We start from the raw sequence: 19,953 nt of genomic DNA, 5'->3' as shown, positions 1-19,953 counted from the left end.
ACTAAACACATCACCAAGACAGCCTTCTTCCACCTCAAAAACATCGCCCGTCTCTGTCCATCCCTATCCTCCACAGCTGCAGAAACCCTCATCCACGCCTTCATCACCTCCCGTCTGGACTACTGTAACAGCCTCCTTCCTCTATGGTTCACCCTCAAAAATCATCAATAAACTCCAATACATCCAGAACTCCGCTGCCCGTCTACTCACCCACTCCCCGATCCGTGACCATATCACCCCTGTCCTTTACAAGCTCCACTGGCTCCCCATCCCCCAGAGAATCCAGTACAAAATCCTCCTCATGACCTACAAAGCCCTCCATAACCTGGCCCCATCCTACCTGACTGACCTCCTCCACAGACACACTCCCACCCGTACCCTCCGCTCTGCTGTTGCTAACCTCCTGTCCCCCCCCATCCGGACCAAACTCAGATCCTGGGGGGACAGGGCTTTCTCCATCGCTGCTCCCACCCTCTGGAACTCACTACCCCAAACCGTCAGAGACTCCTCCTCACTCACCACATTCAAAACATCACTGAAGTCTCACCTGTTCAGCATTGCCTTCAACCACTGACCGTCACCTCACCTTATTTTTCCTTTTCTGTTCGTTTACTTATTTATTTCTATATTTTAGTAAACCCTGTAAAGCGTCTTTGAGTTTTTAGAAAAGCGCTATATAAATGTAATGCATTATTATTATTATTAAATGAACTACTATATAATAGTGGCATTTAGGATGATTTGGGATAAGCACTTAGATATGCAGAAAATGAAAGGATATGGATAACATGCAGGCAGAGGGGAATAGTTTAAATTGGCATCATGTTCAGCGCAGACATTGTGGGCTGCAGGGCCCGTTCCTGTGCTGTACTATTCTATGTTCTATGCTCTATGTTTTATGGGGAATTTCAATGCAAACTCACAACTGAGCTTGTGCGGATGTAAGACATTGTTGTCAGACTGTCTTAGCGTGCAGGGAATTCTGCTCATTCCCAAAGGTGGAACCCTCTGAATATTTCCTCCCCCCTTCCTTTGCACATGACTCCTTCCACTGATATGGTTAGAAGCTGGTGACTAAGGCTCATCGATGCGCGAGGGCAACGAAGGCTATCCCGTCTGGTCCGAACCGAATGTGGGAAGACAAGCCGGTGGAGAGAGTGTGATGCTCTGGGCAATGTTCTGCTGGGAAACCCTGGGTCTGGGCATTCATGTGGACGTCAATTTAACACGTGTCACCCACCTAAACATCGTTGCAGACCAGGTACACCCCTTCGTGGCAATGGTATTCCCTGATGGCAGTGGCTTCTTTCAGCAGGATAATGCACCCTGCCACACTGCACACATTGTTCGGGAATGGTTTGAGGAACATGATGAAGTGTTCACTGTGTTGCCCTAGCTTCCAAATTCTCCAGATCTCAATCCAATTGAGCATCTGTGGGATGTGCTGGATCGACAAGTCCGATCCACGGTGGCTCCATCTCACAACTTACAGGACTTGAAGGATCTGCTGCTAATGTTTTGGTGCCAGATACCATGGGACACCTTCAGGGGTCTTGTAGAGTCCATGCCTCGGCGGGTTGGCGCTCTTTTGGCGGCACACGGAGGACCAACAGCATATTAGGCAGGTGGTCATAATGTTTTGGCTGATCGGTGTATGACTTAGATGAAAATGTAGAGGTCAGTAACTTTGCAAATATAGAAATGGTGGTGTTGCAGACAATGAAAAAGACTGTCAAAGGATGCACCAGGATATAGATTAATTACAGATAAGGGCAGATAAAAGGCAAATGGAGTTTAATCTGGACAAATGTGACAAGTTGCACTTTGGGAGGTCACCCTTAACAGCAGTGATGTACAGAGGTATCTTGGGGATCAATTTATAGCTCCTTGAAAGTGGCAACACAAGTAGACAGAATGGTAAAGAAATTGTATGGTATGCTTGCCTTCATTGGTTGGGGCATTGAGTATAAAAGTCAAGAAGTCACGGAGAAGTGTAAGATATAGGGAAATGTAGGATTATCCCCACTGGCAGAATGAACAAGCAAGATATTGTTTAAATAAAGGGTACGGAATACTGCCACAGAGAAGCACATAGCCTACTCATGTCCTTATATATGAGATGGAGAAAGCAAGCATGTAGGTACACCAAATGACAAGACAAATGGAAAGTTGTCCGTTATTGTAAGGGTAATAAAGTACAGTAGAAGAAAAGTGCTGGAACAACAATACCTAACATTGGTAAGATGAGTTACAGGGTACTGCATACAGTTTTGGTTTCCTTATGTAATGGAAGGATATACATGTTCTGGAGAGGGGAGGGGAAGGAAGGATGGGGGGGGTGTAAGAAGAAATGGCAAGAGAGTGGAAGAGGGGGTGGAAGGGGAGATGGAAGGGGGAGGGAGAAAGAGGGGGTCAAGAGGGAAGCCTGGAGAGGAGGGCAAGTGAGAGGGGGCACGAGAGAAGGGGCGGAATAGATCGGCTAGATGTACAGAGTCTCTTGCCTAGAGTAAGTGAATCGAGGACCAGAGGACATAGGTTTAAGGTGAAGGAAAAAATATTTAATAGGAATCTGAGGGGTAACTTCTTCACGCAAAGGGTGGTGGGTGTGTGGAACGAGCTGCCAGGGGAGGTAGTTGAGGCAGGGATCATCCCAACATTTAAGAGACAGTTAGACAGGTACATGGATAGGACAGGTTTGGAGGGATATGGACCAAACGCAGGCAGGTGGAACTAGTGTCGCTGGGACATTGTTGGCCGGTGTGGGCAAGTTGGGCAGAAGGACCTGTTTCCACACTGTATCACTCTATGACTCAATGAGAGAAATAGAGAGAGTTTGGAAATGAAAATCAGAGTTTATGTTCAATGCTGCTGATGGTAAGTTTACCAATGCCCAAACTCAAACAACTGCTATGATTCCTTATAGTATCCAGTCTCCATTACTTCACATGCATCTCTCCCCATTGTCCAGTAATTCCAGAGGCAAAAATACTTGGGAGGCATGAGCGAGTTGGGGTGAAGGGCTGTTTTACGTACTGTATAACTTTGATATTTGAACTTGTGACTGACCATCATTAACTGAGTTTTATGCACTGTGCCCACACCTTTGGAGCTGGACTACCACAGTGACAACACCCCACAACATCTTTATTGGGTGGAATACGCACGAGAATCTCCTGGAAATACTTCCCACGTCACCAGCCTCGAACAGTTCAAAATAATTAGAGCCCATTAAATAAAAAGCCATGCAGTATAACAGTGAGAATAGTTGGTATAAATTATCTTCACACAGAACACCACAAAAGAAATTTGGAGCAGAAATAGGTCACTCGGCCTCTCAAGCCTGTCCCACCATTCAATATAATCATGGCTGATCTATGCTGGCTTCAAATGCTCTTCTGCACCAGATTCACAGGTTCCTTAATTCCACAAATTTTCTAAATGTTCTTATCTCCACTGTAAATATATCCATTGATCAAGTCCCCACCACTGTTGAGTGCAGAGAAATCCAGAGATTTTCACTACTCTGGAGTGAAATGTGAGAAGAAATTTTGATGCACCTCAATTTTAAGTGACCGGACCCTTATTTTGCAGCCATGACCCCTCAGTTGTGGCTTTCCCACTAGTGGAATCATCTCCACAACCACTCTGTCAAGCCCCTTGACGACCATGGATGTTTGAACAAGATCAATAGAAATAGACAATAGGTGCAGGAGGAGGCCATTTGGCCCTTCGAGCCAGCACCGCCATTCAATGTGATCATGGCTGATCATTCTCAATCAGTACCCCGTTCCTGCCTTCTCCCCATACCCCCTGACTCCGCTATCCTTAAGAGCTCTATCTAGCTCTCTCTTGAATGCATTCAGAGAATTGGCCTCCACTGCCTTCTGAGGCAGAGAATTCCACAGATTCACAACTCTCTGACTGAAAAAGTTTTTCCTCATCTCAGTTCTAAATGGCCTACCCCTTATTCTTAAACTGTGGCCCCTTGTTCTGGACTCCCCCAACATTGGGAACATGTTTCCTGCCTCTAATGTGTCCAACCCCTTAATAATCTTATACATTTCGATAAGATCTCCTCTCATCCTTCTAAATTCCAGTGTCGCTCCAGTCTTTCAACATATGGTAGTCCCGCCATTCCAGGAATTAACCTACGCTGCACGCCCTCAATAGCAAGATCACTGCTCATTTTTCCAAACTAAGGAATACAGATCCACTTTCCAAAAAGTGGGCAGCGCAGTGGCCTCACAGCACCAAAGACCCGGGTTTAATCCTGGCCTTGGATGCTGTCTCTGCGGAGCTTTACACATTTCCCTCCGGGTGCTCCAGTTTACTCCCACACCACAAAGATGTGCGGGTTTGTAGGTTAATCGGCCTCTGTAAATTGCCCCTAATGTATAGGGAATGGATGACCAAGTGGGAATCCATAGAACTGGTTTTAATGGGTGATCGATGGCCAGCAGGGTCTCGGTGGGCTGATGGGCCTGGTTCCATGCTGTATCACTCAGCTAAACTAATTGTTCATTATTGTTCAATATGATCACAAAGGAAAAGACTGTCGTTGAACAGTAATTTTCACATCCTTATGGTATCCCACACGCGACAAAACCAATGGTTATTTTGAGCAATACTCTGGCTTTGTGCAGAAAGTCAGCTGCTAGTATGCAAACTGTAAGGTCGCATGAATAGCAATGAGACAAGTGATCAATTAATCGTTTGTAATGGCATCAGATGAAAAAAATTAAAACCGATGTAAACATGAAGAAAACTGAAAGACATTTTCAAATCTTATTTCCGAAAGACAAATACATAGATCCATGTTTAGCAACTCATTTGCACAAATGGAAACCACATCATTCTTGTTTGACATTAATGGTTGGGATGCTGGAGAGGTCAGCATTTATTGTCCAGACCTCATTATCCAAGCTGACATCTTCAACCATTTATTTTTGTGGGTTGATGCTCCTGCAACAATGCAGTTGGGCAGGGAGCCAGGCCACTTTGAACCAGGTACAGTGACTTATTTCAAGGTAACAATGGCGTGCAACTCCATAAGACCATGAGAAGAATAGATGGGGTAAATGCACAGAATATTTTACCCAGAGTAGAGGAATCAAGAACCAGAGGGCATAGGTTTAAGATGAGGGGAAAAAGATTTAACACGAACCTGAGAGGCAACTTTTTAAACACAAAGGGTGGTAGTTGTGTGAAATGAGCTGCTGGAGGAGGTAATTAAGGCAGGTACTATTGCAATGTTTAAAAAACAGTTGGACAGGTACATGGATAAAGATAGGTTTGGAGGGATATGGGCCAAACTCAGGCAGATGGGACTAATGTAGATGGGGCATGTTGGTTGGCATGGGCAAGTTGTGCCGAAGGGCCTGTTTCCACATCCTTGTCCCTCTCCAAGTGGCTTTTAAATGCTGTTACAGGATCTGCCTCAACTACCTCCTCCAGCAGCTCGTTCCATGTACCCACCACCCTCTGTGAAAAAGTTGCCCTTCCGGTTCATATTACATCTTGCCCCTTTCACCTTAAATCTATGTCCTCTGGTTCTTGATTCCCCAAACCTGGGTAAAAAGACTCTGTGCATTCACCCGATCTAACCCCAGCAAGATTCGAGGAAAATAACTGCAGATGCTGGTTCAAATTGAAGGTAGACACAAAATGCTGGAGTAACTCAGCGGGTCAGGTAGCATCTCAGGAGAGAAGGAATGGGTGACGTTTCGGGTCGAGACCTGCAAAACGTCACCCATTCCTTCTCTCCTGAGATGCTGCCTGACCCACTGAGTTACTCCAGCATTTTGTGTTTACCAGCATGATTTTATTCACCTGTATAAAATCATTCCTCAGCCTCCTGTGTTCCAAGCAAGTTGAATCCTTGCCAATTAAACGAGGGGCTTGCAGACAGTGCTGTTGGGGCTCTTCATCCATGGATGCAAAAGGTGTGGCATAAATCATTAAAACGGTGTTCATTCAACAGGGAAAATTATACGATTAATTAAACGACTCTCAGGACATTTCCAATAGAGTCAGAATCATACAGCATGGAAACAGGCCCTTCGGCCCAACCAGCCCATGCCGACCAACATGCCTCATCCACACTAGTCCCACCTGCTTATGTTTGGCCTCTAAACCTATTCTACCAAGTACCTGTCTAAATGTTTCCTAAACATTGCAATAGTAAACATTGCGATTTCTCCCTCCGGATTAGTTGGGTGATCAGATACCGGAGAACAAGTGATGAGAAATGAGAGACCAATGAGCAAAATACACATGGAGGTCATCACACCAACCTTAATAAGGTGCTTGTTGATCCATTTTGTAAAGGTCTTCTTCTGCACTTTGTCTCGTTCATCTGAAAAAAACAAGGGGAAGACGTTGAAGGAAACAGCTCAAAGTTGGACTTCCACGTGCTCCACAGCAGCTGTTTACAAACAAACCATCTGGCATCAGATGACTAAGACACCCTACCCATCACCATGAACTTCCAAATACAGGTGCGTCATAAGGTTTTCAGACAGTGAGTCACACCGCTGCAAAGCAGGAAACAGCACCCTGTGAACCAGTAACATTGCCAGCTTGCATTTTGTACACCAGAGAAGGCGTGTGAAATGCGGTCTTTTGATTCAGGACAATACCAGAAAAAGCAAGGCTGTTCAACCCACCAGCCTATGCTGGTTCCTTGAAAACTCCTCAATTAGCCCGCTCCTGCTTCCGTTCCCTCCCCTGCTCCACAACCTTTGGAAGAGAACTCTGGAAACTGGGTCACTCAGCAGATCTGATGGAGATCTATGTGCCTTGGCTCCACCTTCTCAGGCATTCCCCAACAGACCAAAATCCCAGATAAATTCCAAATATCTATGGATCTCTGGTCCACTGAAGATTTATGGTTGTGATGATGAACAAGCAAGAAAGCGGAGCTAGCGTCCATATTGGATCAGCCAGCCATGATCTTAATCATTAGTGGAGTGGGACCTTCACAAGGGCAAACCCAATCCATTCTGGGACATGTTGGAGAATCCTTTCAGACAGTGAATTCCATAACAATATGCTGCAAAACAAAAGATTTTTTTATTCATTATCTTAACCATTTCTCCCAATTTACTCTCACCGATCGCTCCCCACCCTTTTACAAATTTTAAAATTTGTTAAATCTCCCTTTAGTAACACAAGAGATTTCTGGGAGTATTTGGCAGGTCAGGCAGCATCCGCAGAGAAGGAAACAGTTTATAAGTCTCATATTCACAAAATGCTGGAGTAACTTAGCAGGTCAGGCAGCATCTCAGGAGAGAGGAATGGGTGATGTTTCGGGTCGAGACCCTTCTTCAGACTCAAGTCTCATAACTCTTATAAGTCTCAAGTACTAGGGTTGGGAGGATAGGTTTGTATCCCAGGAAAACAGTCCATATGGCAATTTCCACCAAGTGAAGCAGTGGTGTCTGCACATGCATCAACAAATGCGATTAGAGAAAAAAAGGTTTATTCATTCAATGTTTTCATTTTAATCCCGTGAAAGCAAATTTTGTTCTGCATCTCCGTTTTGTCGGTTAGTGATGAATGAATTTTGTAAGGGTGAATTTCCCTTACCCAGAACAACCATAACACCTGAGTGGCCTACACTCCATTGCGTGGTTTGGCTGCATTTTGCGCACCAGCCCTTGAAGACAGACACTTTCTGTCACGTTCACACATAAACTGCCTAAGGCTCTGATTTTTCCCCTCACAAAATGTCCCGCCCATGTCCCGGTCTATGGAAGCACATGTGTCGTCACCATTTGACCATTAAAAGCTCTCTCGGTCGGTCTTCATCGCCGTCTCAACAGTTCACGCGCCACTCCCAAATCCGGTTAAACAGGCACTCCCAAATTTACTGCCTTAGCACAGATGCAGATAAAAGTCAGTCATGATAAGACACCCCTCAGAGCAAGAACACAATGCATCATTTAGGATTAGCAAGGTCTGATTCAACTGAGCTTCCCTTTAAAAGTTTCAAAGGTAATCAGGTTTAGGCAATCCCTGCATTCATGGGAATGTATGCATTTACCATAATTACCTGGGCTCTGCAATTTCAACCGATCGTGTCAGTGCAAGACTGTGGGGTGAAGACATAATGATGGCAGGAGGAAACAGCAGCCGGTGAGGCTACGTATGTGGGAGTCTTCAGGGTGGAAAATTCAGCGGCATTATTTCACACTGAGTAATCACAGTGGCCTTGGCACAGGGAATAAAACGAGACCACTGTTCCGCAGGAATCTTGCCAATCCGTGCAAGGCCTTTTGCGAGCTGCCATCATTGCTCCTGCGCTGGGTATAATTCATTGTTTTATCGGGAATTTTAATACAAGGCCAATGCTTCTAGTTTATACTTTAATAGTGCTACTATGGCAACCATCATCCACCTCCCTAAATAACTGTCAGTTTTGAAATTCTGCTTTGAGCAGAAATTCTACCGTGGCACTGCAGGTAGTACTGTGGTAATAGACAATAGACAATAGGTGCATAAGATATGTCTCACAGCTCTGGCAATTGGAGTTCAATCTGCGTGGAGTTTGCAAGTACTTCCAGGGTGGGTTTGCTGTGGGTGCTCTGGTTTACTGCCTCATCCCAAACACATGCCAGTAGGTTAATTGGCCACTGTGAATTTATTCCAGAGAGCAGGTCTGAACTACTATCTACTTCATCGGGGACCCTCGGACTATCTTTGATTGGACTTTCCTGGCTTTACCTTGCACTGGACATTATTCCCTTATCATGTATCTGAACATTATGAATGGCTCGATTGCAATTATGTATGTATTATCAGTTATTCTTAGTAAATCAGTTCATGATAACGCTAGCAGAAGTTCTTAGTGCAACCTAATAGTTCAATAGACAATAGGTGCAGGAGTAGGCTGACCGCACTTCGAGCCAGCACCACCATTCAATGTGATCATGGCTATCATTCAATCAGTACCCCGTTCCTGCCTTCTCCCCATACCCACTGACTCCGCTATCCATAAGAGCTCTAGCTCTCTCTTGAAAGCATTCAGAGAATTGGCCTCCACTGCCTTCTGAGGCGGAGAATTCCACAGATTTATAACTCTCCGACTGAAAAAGTTTTTCCTCATCTCTGTTCTAAATGGCCTACTCCTTATTCTTAAACTGTGGCCCCTTGTTCTGGACTCCCCCAACATTGGGAACATGTTTCCTCCCTCTAATGTGTCCAACCCCTTAATAATCTTATATGTTTCAATAAGATCCCCTCTCATCCTTCTAAATTCCAGTGTATACAAGCCTAGTCGCTCCAGTCTTTCAACATACGATAGTCTCACCATTCTGGGAATTAACCTAGTAAACGTACGCTGCACGCCCTCAATAGCAAGAATATCCTTCCTCAAATTTGGAGACCAAAACTGCACACACTACTCCAGGTGCGGTCTCACTAGGGCACTGTACAACTGCAGAAGGACCTCTTTGCTCCTATACTCAACTCCTCTTGTTATGAAGGCCAACTTTCCATTGGCTTTCTTCACTGCCTGCTGTACCTGCATGCTTCCTTTCAGTGACTGATGCACTAGGACACCCAGATCTCGTTGTATGTCCCCTTTTCCTAACTTGACACCATTCAGATAATAATCTGCCTTCCTATTCTTACCACCAAAGTGGATAACCTCACGCTTATCCACATTAAACTGCATCTGCCATGCATCCGCCCACTCACACAACCTGTCCAAGTCACCCTGCAACCTCATAGCATCTTCCTCACAGTTCACACTGCCACCCAGCTTTGTGTCATCTGCAAATTTGCTAATATTACTTTTAATCCCTTCATCCAAGTCATTAATGTATATTGTAAATAGCTGCAGTCCCAGCACTGAGCCTTGCGGTACCCCACTAGTCACTGCCTGCCATTCTGAAAGGGACCCATTTATCCCCACTCGTTCCTTTCTGTCTGCCAACCAATTTTTTTATCCATGCCAGTACCCTACCTCCAATACCATGTGCTCTAATTTTGCCCACTAATCTCCTATGTGGGACCTTGTCAAAGGCTTTCTGAAAGTCAAGGTACACTATATCCACCGGCTCTCCCCTGTCCATTTTCCTAGTTACATCCTCAAAAAATTCCTCAAAAGATTAGTCAAGCATGATTTTCCCCTTCGTAAATCCATGCTGACTTGGAGTGATCCTGTTACTGCTATCCAAATGCTCCGCAATTTCGTCTTTTATAATTGACTCCAGCATCTTCCCCACCACCGATGTCAGACTAATTGGTCTATAATTTCTTTCTTAAAAAGTGGGATAACATTAGCTGCCTCCCAATCCACAGGAACTGATCCTGAATATGTAGACCATTGGAAAATGATCATCAATGCGTTCACGATTTCTAGAGCCACTTCCTTAAGTACCCTGGGATGCAAACCATCAGGCTCTGGGGATTTACCAGCCTTCAGTCCCATCAGTCTACCCAACACCATTTCCTGCCTAATGTGAATTTCCTTCAGTTCCTCCATCACCCTAGGATCTCTGGCCACTAGAACATCTGGGAAATTGTTTGTATCTTCCTTAGTGAAGACAGATCCAAAATACTGGTTTAACTTGTCCGCCATTTCCTTGTTCCCCATAATAAATTCCCCTGCTTCTGTCTTCAAGTGACCCACATTTGCCTTAACTTTTTTTTACCTCTTCACATACCTAAAGAAGCTTTTACTATCCTCCTTTATATTATTGGCTAGCTTACCTTCATACCTCATCTTTTCTCCCCGTATTTCCTTTTTAGTTATCTTCTGTTGCTCTTTAAAAGAGTCCCAATCCTCTGGCTTCTCGCTCTTCTTTGCTATGTTATACTTCTTCTCTTTTATTTTTATGCTGTCCTTGACTTCCCTTGTCAGCCACGGGTGCCTCTTACTCCCCTTAGAATCTTTCCTCCTCTTTGGGATTAATTGATCCTGCAACTTCTGCATTATTCCCAGGAATACCTGCCATTGCTGTTCCACCGTCTTCCCTGCTAGGGCCTCCTTCCAGTCAAATCTGGCCAGCTCCTGCCTCATGCCTCTGTTATCCCCTTTGCTATTATGTAATACTGACACTTCCGATTTTCCCTTCTCCCTCTTAATTTGTAGATTAAAACGTATCATATTATGATCACTGCCTCCTAATGGCTCTTTTACCTTGAGTTCCCTTATTAAATCAGGTTCATTACACAACACTAAATCCAGAATTGCCTTCTTCCTGGTAGGCTCCAGTACAAGCTGTTCCAAGAATCCATCTCGGAGGCACTCCACAAACTCCCTTTCCTGGGGTCCAGTACCAACCTGATTTTCCCAGTCAACCTGCATGTTGAAATCTCCCATAACCACCAATTACATTTGTGACACGCCAATTTTAGCTCTTGATTCAACTTGCACCCTAATGTCGAGGCTACTGTTTGGGGGCCTGTAGATAACTCCCATTAGGGTCTTTTTACCCTTACAATTTCTCATTTCTATCCATACTGACTATACATCTCCTGATTCTGTCACCCCTTGAATATCATTCCTTACCAACAGAGCGACCCCACCCCCTCTGCCCATCTGCCTGTCTTTTCGATAGGTCGTATACCCCTGAATATTCAGTTCCCAGTCCTGGTCCTCTTGTAGCCATGTTTCTGTAATTCCCACAACATCATACTTGCCAATGTCTAACTGAGCCTTTATTTTTTATTCTTCGCGCATTTAAATACAACACTTTAACTTCGATTTTTACCTCCCCTCTCACATCGGTCACAATTGGCCCTGACCTTACTCTCATACCCCATCTAGAACTTCCCTCCCCATTCATTCGAGAGTCCTTTGCAATTTCTCCTGTATTCGCTTCCCCTTTAACTCCATCTTCATATTCCCAATTTGTCAACCCCTCCCCCCACTACTTAGTTTAAAGCCACACGTGTAGCACTAGCAAACCTACCTGCCAGAATGTTGGTCCCCCTGCTGTTAAGGTGTAACCCGTCCCTTTTGTACAGGTCACCCCTACCCCAGAAGAGATCCCAGTGATCTAGAAATCTAAATCCCTGCTCCCTGCACTAATCCCACAGCCATACATTCATATCCCCGATCTCTCTGTTCCTGCCCTCACTAGCACGAGGTACAGGTAGCAATCCAGAGATAACCACCTTCGACGTCCTACTTCTCAGTCTTCTTCCTAACTCTCTAAACTCACATTGCAGTACTTCCTTCCTCTTCCTCCCGACATCGTTCGTGCCCACGTGCAAAACTACTTCCGGTTAATCACCTTCCCTTGCTAGGATGTTCTGAAGTCGGTCTGTGATGTCTTGAACCCTGGCACCAGGGAGGCAACAGACCATCCTCGAGTCCCGCCTGTCACCACAGAATCTACTGTCCGTACCTCGGACAATGGAGTCACCCACTACTATGGCTCTTCCTGACTTTGGTCTCCCCGGTCGAGTCTCCGTGCCTGGATTAGAGCCACCGGCCTGTCCGCCGCTCGGACTGGAAGCATCTTCTGCCCCAACAGCTCCCAAGAGGGTGTACCTGTTTGCAATAGGCACAGCCACCGGGGTCTCCTGTAGTCCATGTTTACTCCCCTTTGAAACAGTTGCCCACCTTCGCTCGACCTGGACCCTTGGCGTGCGATCCTCACAGTAGGTCCTGTCCAGGAAACTCTCGCATTCCCAGATGGCTCTGAGGTCATCCAGCTGTTTCTCCAACTTCACAACACGTCCATTCAGGGCCGCACCTGGACACAATTCTTGCAGGTGTAGCTCCCAGAAGCTCCAGTGGTGTCCCTACCTTCCCACATCCTGCAGGAGACACACTGAACCAGCTTGTCTGCCATTACTTTAGTGTCAAAAAACAAATCAGGCTCATAAACAAGTGTATCCTCCTCTCCTCGGCCTCCTCGCCGAAGACTCACAGCCAATGTACAAGTAGTACAAACTACAAAGTACAATGTACAAGTAGTTTGATAAACCTGAGGAAAACTTTAAAATATAGGCTAATACTGCATGGCGGTCCTGAGAGAGGGTGGGACATCCAGAAGTATTTCTTCTTTTGGAGAGATGCTAAACCCCTCTCAGTGATAGAAAGATCTTACAATGCAACTTCAAAGAGTTGAGATTGCTGTCCTGTCTTCCAGCTGACAGCTATGCATCAAACTATCCCCAGAAACAATGTACATGATAATTTATTACATTGTTGCTTGTGGGATCCAGCTGTCCACAAAGAAGATAATGCACTTCTTAAACTGCAATGATATGCAATGGCAAAAAGCTCTTCAATTACTATTAAAGTGGCTTGGCACATTCTGAGATGACTCAAGTGAGATTGCCATTCATTTTGGTAACTTTTTCTCAAAGTTTAAGAATGTTTTGTTTCCGTTAGAGATACAGCACAGAAACAGGTCCTTCAGCCCACCAAGTCCACACCGACCATCGATCAATCATTCATACTAGTTCTATGTTTTCCACTTCCTACGCACCAGTGGGAATTTACAGAGGCCAATTAACCTTCAAACCCGCACGTCTTTGGGATGAGGGAGGAAACCGGATGGGGCGGCCGATTCCAGTCGCCGTCGTGGTAGCTCCGCGGAGACTGTGCGTCTAGCACTAATAACGTACGACCGGAAAACTCTCGTAAAACTAAACTTTAGCGTAACCGAAGACTTGTTAGACGCTGCACTCACCGATCCAGCGTGGCCGACAGAGATCAAAAGAGCGCGCCGCGGCAACAACAATGGTAGCGCGGCTCCGAGAAAAAGGTGGAGAAAACATGGAGGAACAGGGGGTGGGTTGGGAATAGGCTGAGAGCCCAAGCCTTCCGTCCACCTCTGCCCAGCATCCTGCTGCCGAACGTCCAGTCCCTGGAGAACAAGCTGGATGACCTCAGGACGAGGATCGGATTCCAGCGGGACATAAAAGACTGCAGCATCTTCTGTCTGACCGAGACACGGCTGACCCCGCCGGTGCCGGATCAGGTGATCTGCCCAACCGAGTCCTTCACTGTTTTCCGTGCGGACAGAACGGAAGAATCTGGGAAATCCAAGGGTGGACGAGTTTGCTTCATGACCAACAATAACTGGTGCAACCCTAGCAATATTAACACGCTTTCTCGTTCCTGCTCGCCAGACCTGGAGCATCTGACTCTCATGCCGCCAATTTTACCTTCCCCGGGAGTTCCGCTCGGTGATCATCACAGCCGTCTATATTCCACCGCATGCGGACACTGACGTGGCACTATCGGCCCTACACGATGTGTTGTGTCGACAACAAAGCAAGAACCCTGATGCGGCTGTGCTGGTGGCTGGAGATTTTAATAGGGCAAATCTCAAAAAGGTCATGCCTAACTTATGCCAACACATCGCGTGTGTCACCAGGGGGGAAAGAACTTTGGACCACTGCTACACGCCATTCAGGAAAGGCTATAAGGCCATTTCTCTCCCTCCTTTTGGAAAATCTGACCACTCTGCCTTTTTCCTGCTGCCGGAGTATAAACAACGGATAGTACGGGAAACGGCGGTGATGATGGACGTAAAGCGGTGGGCTGATCATTCAGAGGCCATGCTGCAAGATGCACTGAGCGATGTCAACTGGAATATATTCCAAGCAAGTTCCAGAGACGTCAATGAGTTTGCGGAAGCGATTACGGACTTCATTGCAACAATAGCCGATAACATCGTCCCCACGGTAAGGGTCAGTATCTCTCAATCAAAAACCCTGGGTGGACAGGTCTATTCACGTTGCCTTGAATGCTCCCACCACTGCTTACAATTCTGGCCTGGCATCCGGCAATATGGACGACTACAAGGTAGAGTATTACCGACTGCGAAGGGTGGTGAAGGACACAAAAAGGAGGTACAGGGAGAGGATGGAGTCGCAGATGGAGCAGCAGGACACCAGGCGCCTTTGGCAGGGGCTACGGACTATAACTAACTACCAGTGCAGCCCCCCTCAACCGGAAGTGCCGGCACCTCCCTAGCTGATGACTTGAACTCCTTCTACGCACGGTTCGAGACGGGTAACATTACCCCTAGCTCGCCGTCTAAAAACAACACCGCCAGCATGCTGGCTAGCGAGGCTGGAGGGGGATCCACCGCTGGGGATGTGCACACAGTCTCAGGTCCGAGCACGACGTGAGGAGGGCTCTGACGCGTGTGAACACGAGGAAAGCTGTAGGCCCAGATGGTATATCTGGGCGAGTACTAAAGTCTTGTGCCACTCAGCTTGCTCCAGTGCTCACCATAATATTCAACCTCTCCTTGGCCAAGTCCGTGGTCCCTGCCTACTTCAAAAGATCCATCATCGTACCAGTGCCAAAGAATGCCTCTCCAGCTTGTTTGAATGACTATCGACTGGTGGCCCTCACCTCGGTGGTCATGAAATGCTTCGAGAGGCTGATCAAGAACCACATCTGTGCCTTCCTCGCAATATGGACCCGCTGCAGTTCGCATACCGTCCGAACAGATCCATGGATGATACGGTCTCCCAGGTTCTGCACACCGCTCTCTCTCATCTTGACAGCCAGAAGGAGGGGCTATGTGAGGATGCTGTTCATTGATTTTAGTTCAGCTTTCAATACAATAGTCCCCACCAGACTTGCTGAGAAGCTGCTGAAACTGGGGATTAACACTCCCTTTGTGCCTGGTGCAGGACTTTCTCACCGCCAGGCCCCAAGTGGTCAAGATGGGGAGACGTGCAACTCCACGCAGAAGGCATCTGAGGTCAGGATCGAACACGGGGCTCTGACGTTGTGAATCATACAGCGTGGAAACAGGCCCTTCGGCCCAACTTGCCCACACCAACCAACACGTCGCATTTACACTAGTTCCACCAGCCTGGCTTTGGCACATATCCTTCTAAACCTATCCTATCCACGCGCCTGTCCAAATGTCTTTTAAACGTTGTGATAGTACCTGCCTTATTCACCTCCTCCAGCAGGTCATTCCTTATACCCACTGCCGTTTGTGTAAAATATTTGCCCCACAGTTTCCTATTAAATCTTATGCCCCAAAACCTTAAACCTATGTCTTCTGGTTCTTGATTCCCCAACTCTGGGTAAAAGTTTCTGTGCATTTACCCAATCTATTCCACTCATGATTTTGTACACCTCTATAAGATCTCCCCTCGTCCTCCTGCACTCCATGGAAGATGTCCCAGCCTGCTCAACCTCTCCCTATAGCTCAGGCCCTCGAGTCTTGGCAACAACCTTGTAAATCTTCTCTGCACTCTTTCCAGCTTGACATCTTTCCTATCACAGGGTAACCAAAACAGATTGATCCCTGGGATGGCAGGACTTTCATATGAAGAAAGACTGGATAGACTGGGCTTGTACTCGCTGGAATTTAGAAGACTGAGGGAGGATCTTATAGAAACATATAAAATTCTTAAGGGGTTGGAGAGGCTAGATGCGGGAAGATTGTTCCCGATGTTGGGGAAGTCCAGAACCAGGGGTCACAGCTTAAGGATAAGGGGGAAGTCTTTTAGGACCGAGATGAGAAAACATTTCTTCACACAGAGAGTGGTGAGTCTGTGGAATTCTCTGCCACAGAAGGTAGTTGAGGCCAGTTCATTGGCTATATTTAAGAGGGAGTTAGATGTGGCCCTTGTGGCTAAGGGGATCAGGGAGAGAAGGCAGGTACAGGTTACTGAGCTGGATGATCAGCCATGATCATATTGAATGGCGGTGCAGGCTCGAAGGGCCGAATGGCCTACTCCTGCACCTATTTTCTATGTTTCTATGTTTCTATGAATGTAATACTCCAAATGTGGCCTCACCAATGTCCTGTACAACTGTAACATAATATCCCAACTTCTATGCACAATATTCTCAACTGATGGCCAATGTACTGAAATCCCTCTTGACCACTATATCTACCTGTGACTCCATTTTCAAGGAACTATGTACCTTCAGCGGCCTTACCCCTACGAAACTGTACCATCTTTAAACCTTTCTGAAGCAATGAATGATTGCAGCACTTGCAACGCACAAGGCCACCATTCAGCCCATTGTGTCCGTGCTAGCTCTTAGAAGAACAATCTCATCAGTCTCTCCCCCATCGCTTGCTGTTGTTTCTGCCTTGCTATTTAACTCTCTCGCACCTGGCTATCAAACCCCCTTTCATTCTTTTGTCACTGACCAACTGCAAAGGATACTATACTGCCTTCAATCAAATAACGTCTATGGGATGTGCAAGGATCCGGGAGAAACCCAGGGAGGTACAGGGAGAATGCATAGAGCCCACACAGACAACGCTGGAGGTTAGGATCAAACCCAGATCCCTGGAGCTGGAGCTGTGAGACATCAATTCCAACAGCTGTACCACCATGCTATCCTCACCAATTACAGGCAATTCTCATGTTGTGGCCATTCAGGGAATGGAAATTCCCCTATTGTAAAATTCACAAATCACAACCCAAACATGTGAGATAGGATACAAAATACCCATTCATGGAAGTTATAAGCTTCATAGGTTCATAGGAGTAGAATTAGGCCATTCGGCCCATCGTCTACTCCACCACTCAATCATGGCTGATCTACCTTTCCCTCTCAAACCCATTCTCCTGCCTTCTCTTCATAACCTTTGACACTCTTACTCATCATGAGCTTACTAATTATGTGGGGAAAAATAAAAACAAAGCTCTTTTCCTGCTTTGTCCCCCATACTATAATCAGTCTGAAGAAGGGTCCCGACCTGAAACGTCTATTTCCTCCATAGATGCCGCCTGGCCCACTGTATATCACCAGCACTTCGTGTTTCGCTCAGGATCCCATCCTCCGCAGTTTCTTGTGTCAACAAACTTTGTCTATTTTTGTTTTTTTTCCTCAATTGCATTTCTTGACACTTGCACAAATGTGGCTTTTTTTTAAGCACAGTAGGTTCATTTAGTCTCCCAACAGTTTTGTTTCAAGCATTTTGAATATTATTTCCCATCAAGATGTCGGAAACAGCAGCAGCAGCAGCAGCAGCAAGGTTAAGTGCAAATTGTCAACTGAATGAGGAGGAATGAACAAGATGAATCTCCTGTGTCGAGTGAGAGGTCGAGAATTAGAGGTGTGGTTTCAGAATATGGCCACCTAGCTAAACTGGGGACGAAGGGGGGATTTTCTCCTTCTCCGAGGGATATGAACTTTTGGAAATCTCTAACCTTGAGAGCTACAGATGCCAAATCGTTGAGCATATTCCAAACTGAAGGAGACCAGCTTTTCAACAATAGGGTAGTCAAGGGCCAAAGGGATCAGACAGGAAAGTCAAGTTGAGGCCAAAATGTATGGCAATGGAGGAGTTTCAAAAGAAATGTATTGGCTAATTTCTGGGATGAAAAGCATGGCCCACCACAAGTGGTGAAGGAAGCTGGATCTTTATTTATTGTAGTTCAGAATGATGAGGGGTGGTCTTAATGAAACAGTCAGGGAAGATGTTGAGATGTTTCCATTGAATATTGAACAAATGGATATAATTGCATGAGGCAATCATTCAAAACTGAAGGGCCTGGGTACTTATTTTCTCAGACGGTGGTGAACATTAGCGAGCCGTGAAGTTTAGACCATTGGAGGTATTTAAAAGGGAAGCAGATGAATCTTTGAAAAATCAGAGAATTGAGGGCTATATGGAATTGGTAAGAAATATGGAATCGAGATCAGGGGCAGATCAGCCATGATCGTGTTGAATGACAGGACGGGTTTGAGTGGACAGGCAGCTTAACCACTACTGTTTTGTTGTGTTCACTGAGGACATTGAGTGGTGCAGCATGATTCGGATCCTGTTTCTAATGCTCTGATGTAAAGATTGTCTCATGAGGAAAGATTAAGAAATTTGGGCTTATACTCATTGGAGTTTTGGAGAAGGTTCTTCCCGTGGCCAGGCTCCCATCTTATCATCTAAGGTGGGAGCCCGGTCATTGTCCTCAATAGCATTTGCTGCCTGTTCTCCATGACGCAGATTCCATCTTAAATTGAATGCTGGTGCCGTATCCTCGCTCACTCGTACTGTTACAAAACTACTACTCCTCGGTTTGTTTACTGTTTGTTGGCTACCAAATAGCAAATGATGCCAAAATAAAAATTCTAAACCTAGGACACAAACCTCTCCACAACATTCCCCAACCTCTTCTTTGCCTGCAATTGCTATGAACTCCAGTGACTTTAGACTCTAGATTTGAGAGAAACAGCCCATTTGGCCCCTGGGTCTGCGCCGACCGGCAATCACCACTAGCACGATCCTACCTATCAAGGACAATTTTACAATTTTACAAAAGCCAATTAACCTACAAACCTTTACGTCTTCGGTATGTGGGAGGAAACCGGAGCACCTGGAGAAAACCCACACGGTCACAGCAAGAACATACAAACTCCATAAAGACAACACCCGTAGTCAGGATCGAAGCAGGGTCACTGGCGCTGTGAGGCAGCAACTCTACCGCTGCGCCACCCCTGTGAAGAAACTTATTCTTATTGTGGAAGGCCAAAGCTTCTTTTTTTTAAGAACCTCTTTTTACTTTCTATTTAAAAATCACCTCCCTCAAACCTAATTTCCTTGCCACAGAGGTGTCAATATCCAAGTCACAGGTGCTGAATTAATTCCTAAATTCTTCCTGCATTTATTGTTATTATTTCACTATCTCACTTCTGTTTTTAAGCAAGTCCTCAGCCCCACCACCTCCCCACATCTCTCTGCTACAGTCCATTGAAAAACAAACGTCTGGATTAAAACCTGCAGAAGAAACAAAGGGCTCGAGGCTTCTAGATAGATTAATTAAGATGAAAAAACAAACTCCCCCACCCCCCCCCCCCCACCCCTCCCACCCGAAGTACAGACACATTTACTACTAAGAGATTTATTCACAAAGTGCTGGAGTAACTCAGCAGGTCGGGCAGCATCTCGGGAGAGAAGGAATGGGTGACGTTTCGGGTCGAGACCCTTCCTCTCCCGAGATGCTGCCCGACCTGCTGAGTTATTCCAGCACTTTGTGAATAAATACCTTCGA

At 46.0% G+C, this 19,953-nt stretch overlaps 1 protein-coding gene across 11 annotated transcripts in view; it reads right to left on the bottom strand.

The window, feature by feature from the left end:
* The window catches only part of dst (dystonin), a 471,716-nt gene that overhangs the window by 359,174 nt on the left and 92,589 nt on the right, over window positions 1–19,953 (bottom strand). For all 11 annotated transcript variants that reach the window (XM_078399038.1, XM_078399030.1, XM_078399031.1 and 8 more), the window contains one exon: window positions 6,294–6,355. In XM_078399038.1, the coding sequence (XP_078255164.1) occupies window positions 6,294–6,355 (62 nt within the window). The remainder of the gene's footprint in view (window positions 1–6,293; window positions 6,356–19,953) is intronic.

The sequence above is a fragment of the Rhinoraja longicauda genome, chromosome 5, assembly GCF_053455715.1.
Source record: "Rhinoraja longicauda isolate Sanriku21f chromosome 5, sRhiLon1.1, whole genome shotgun sequence".
NCBI lineage: Eukaryota > Metazoa > Chordata > Chondrichthyes > Rajiformes > Arhynchobatidae > Rhinoraja > Rhinoraja longicauda.
This window is presented reverse-complemented; position numbering and strand designations above follow the sequence as displayed.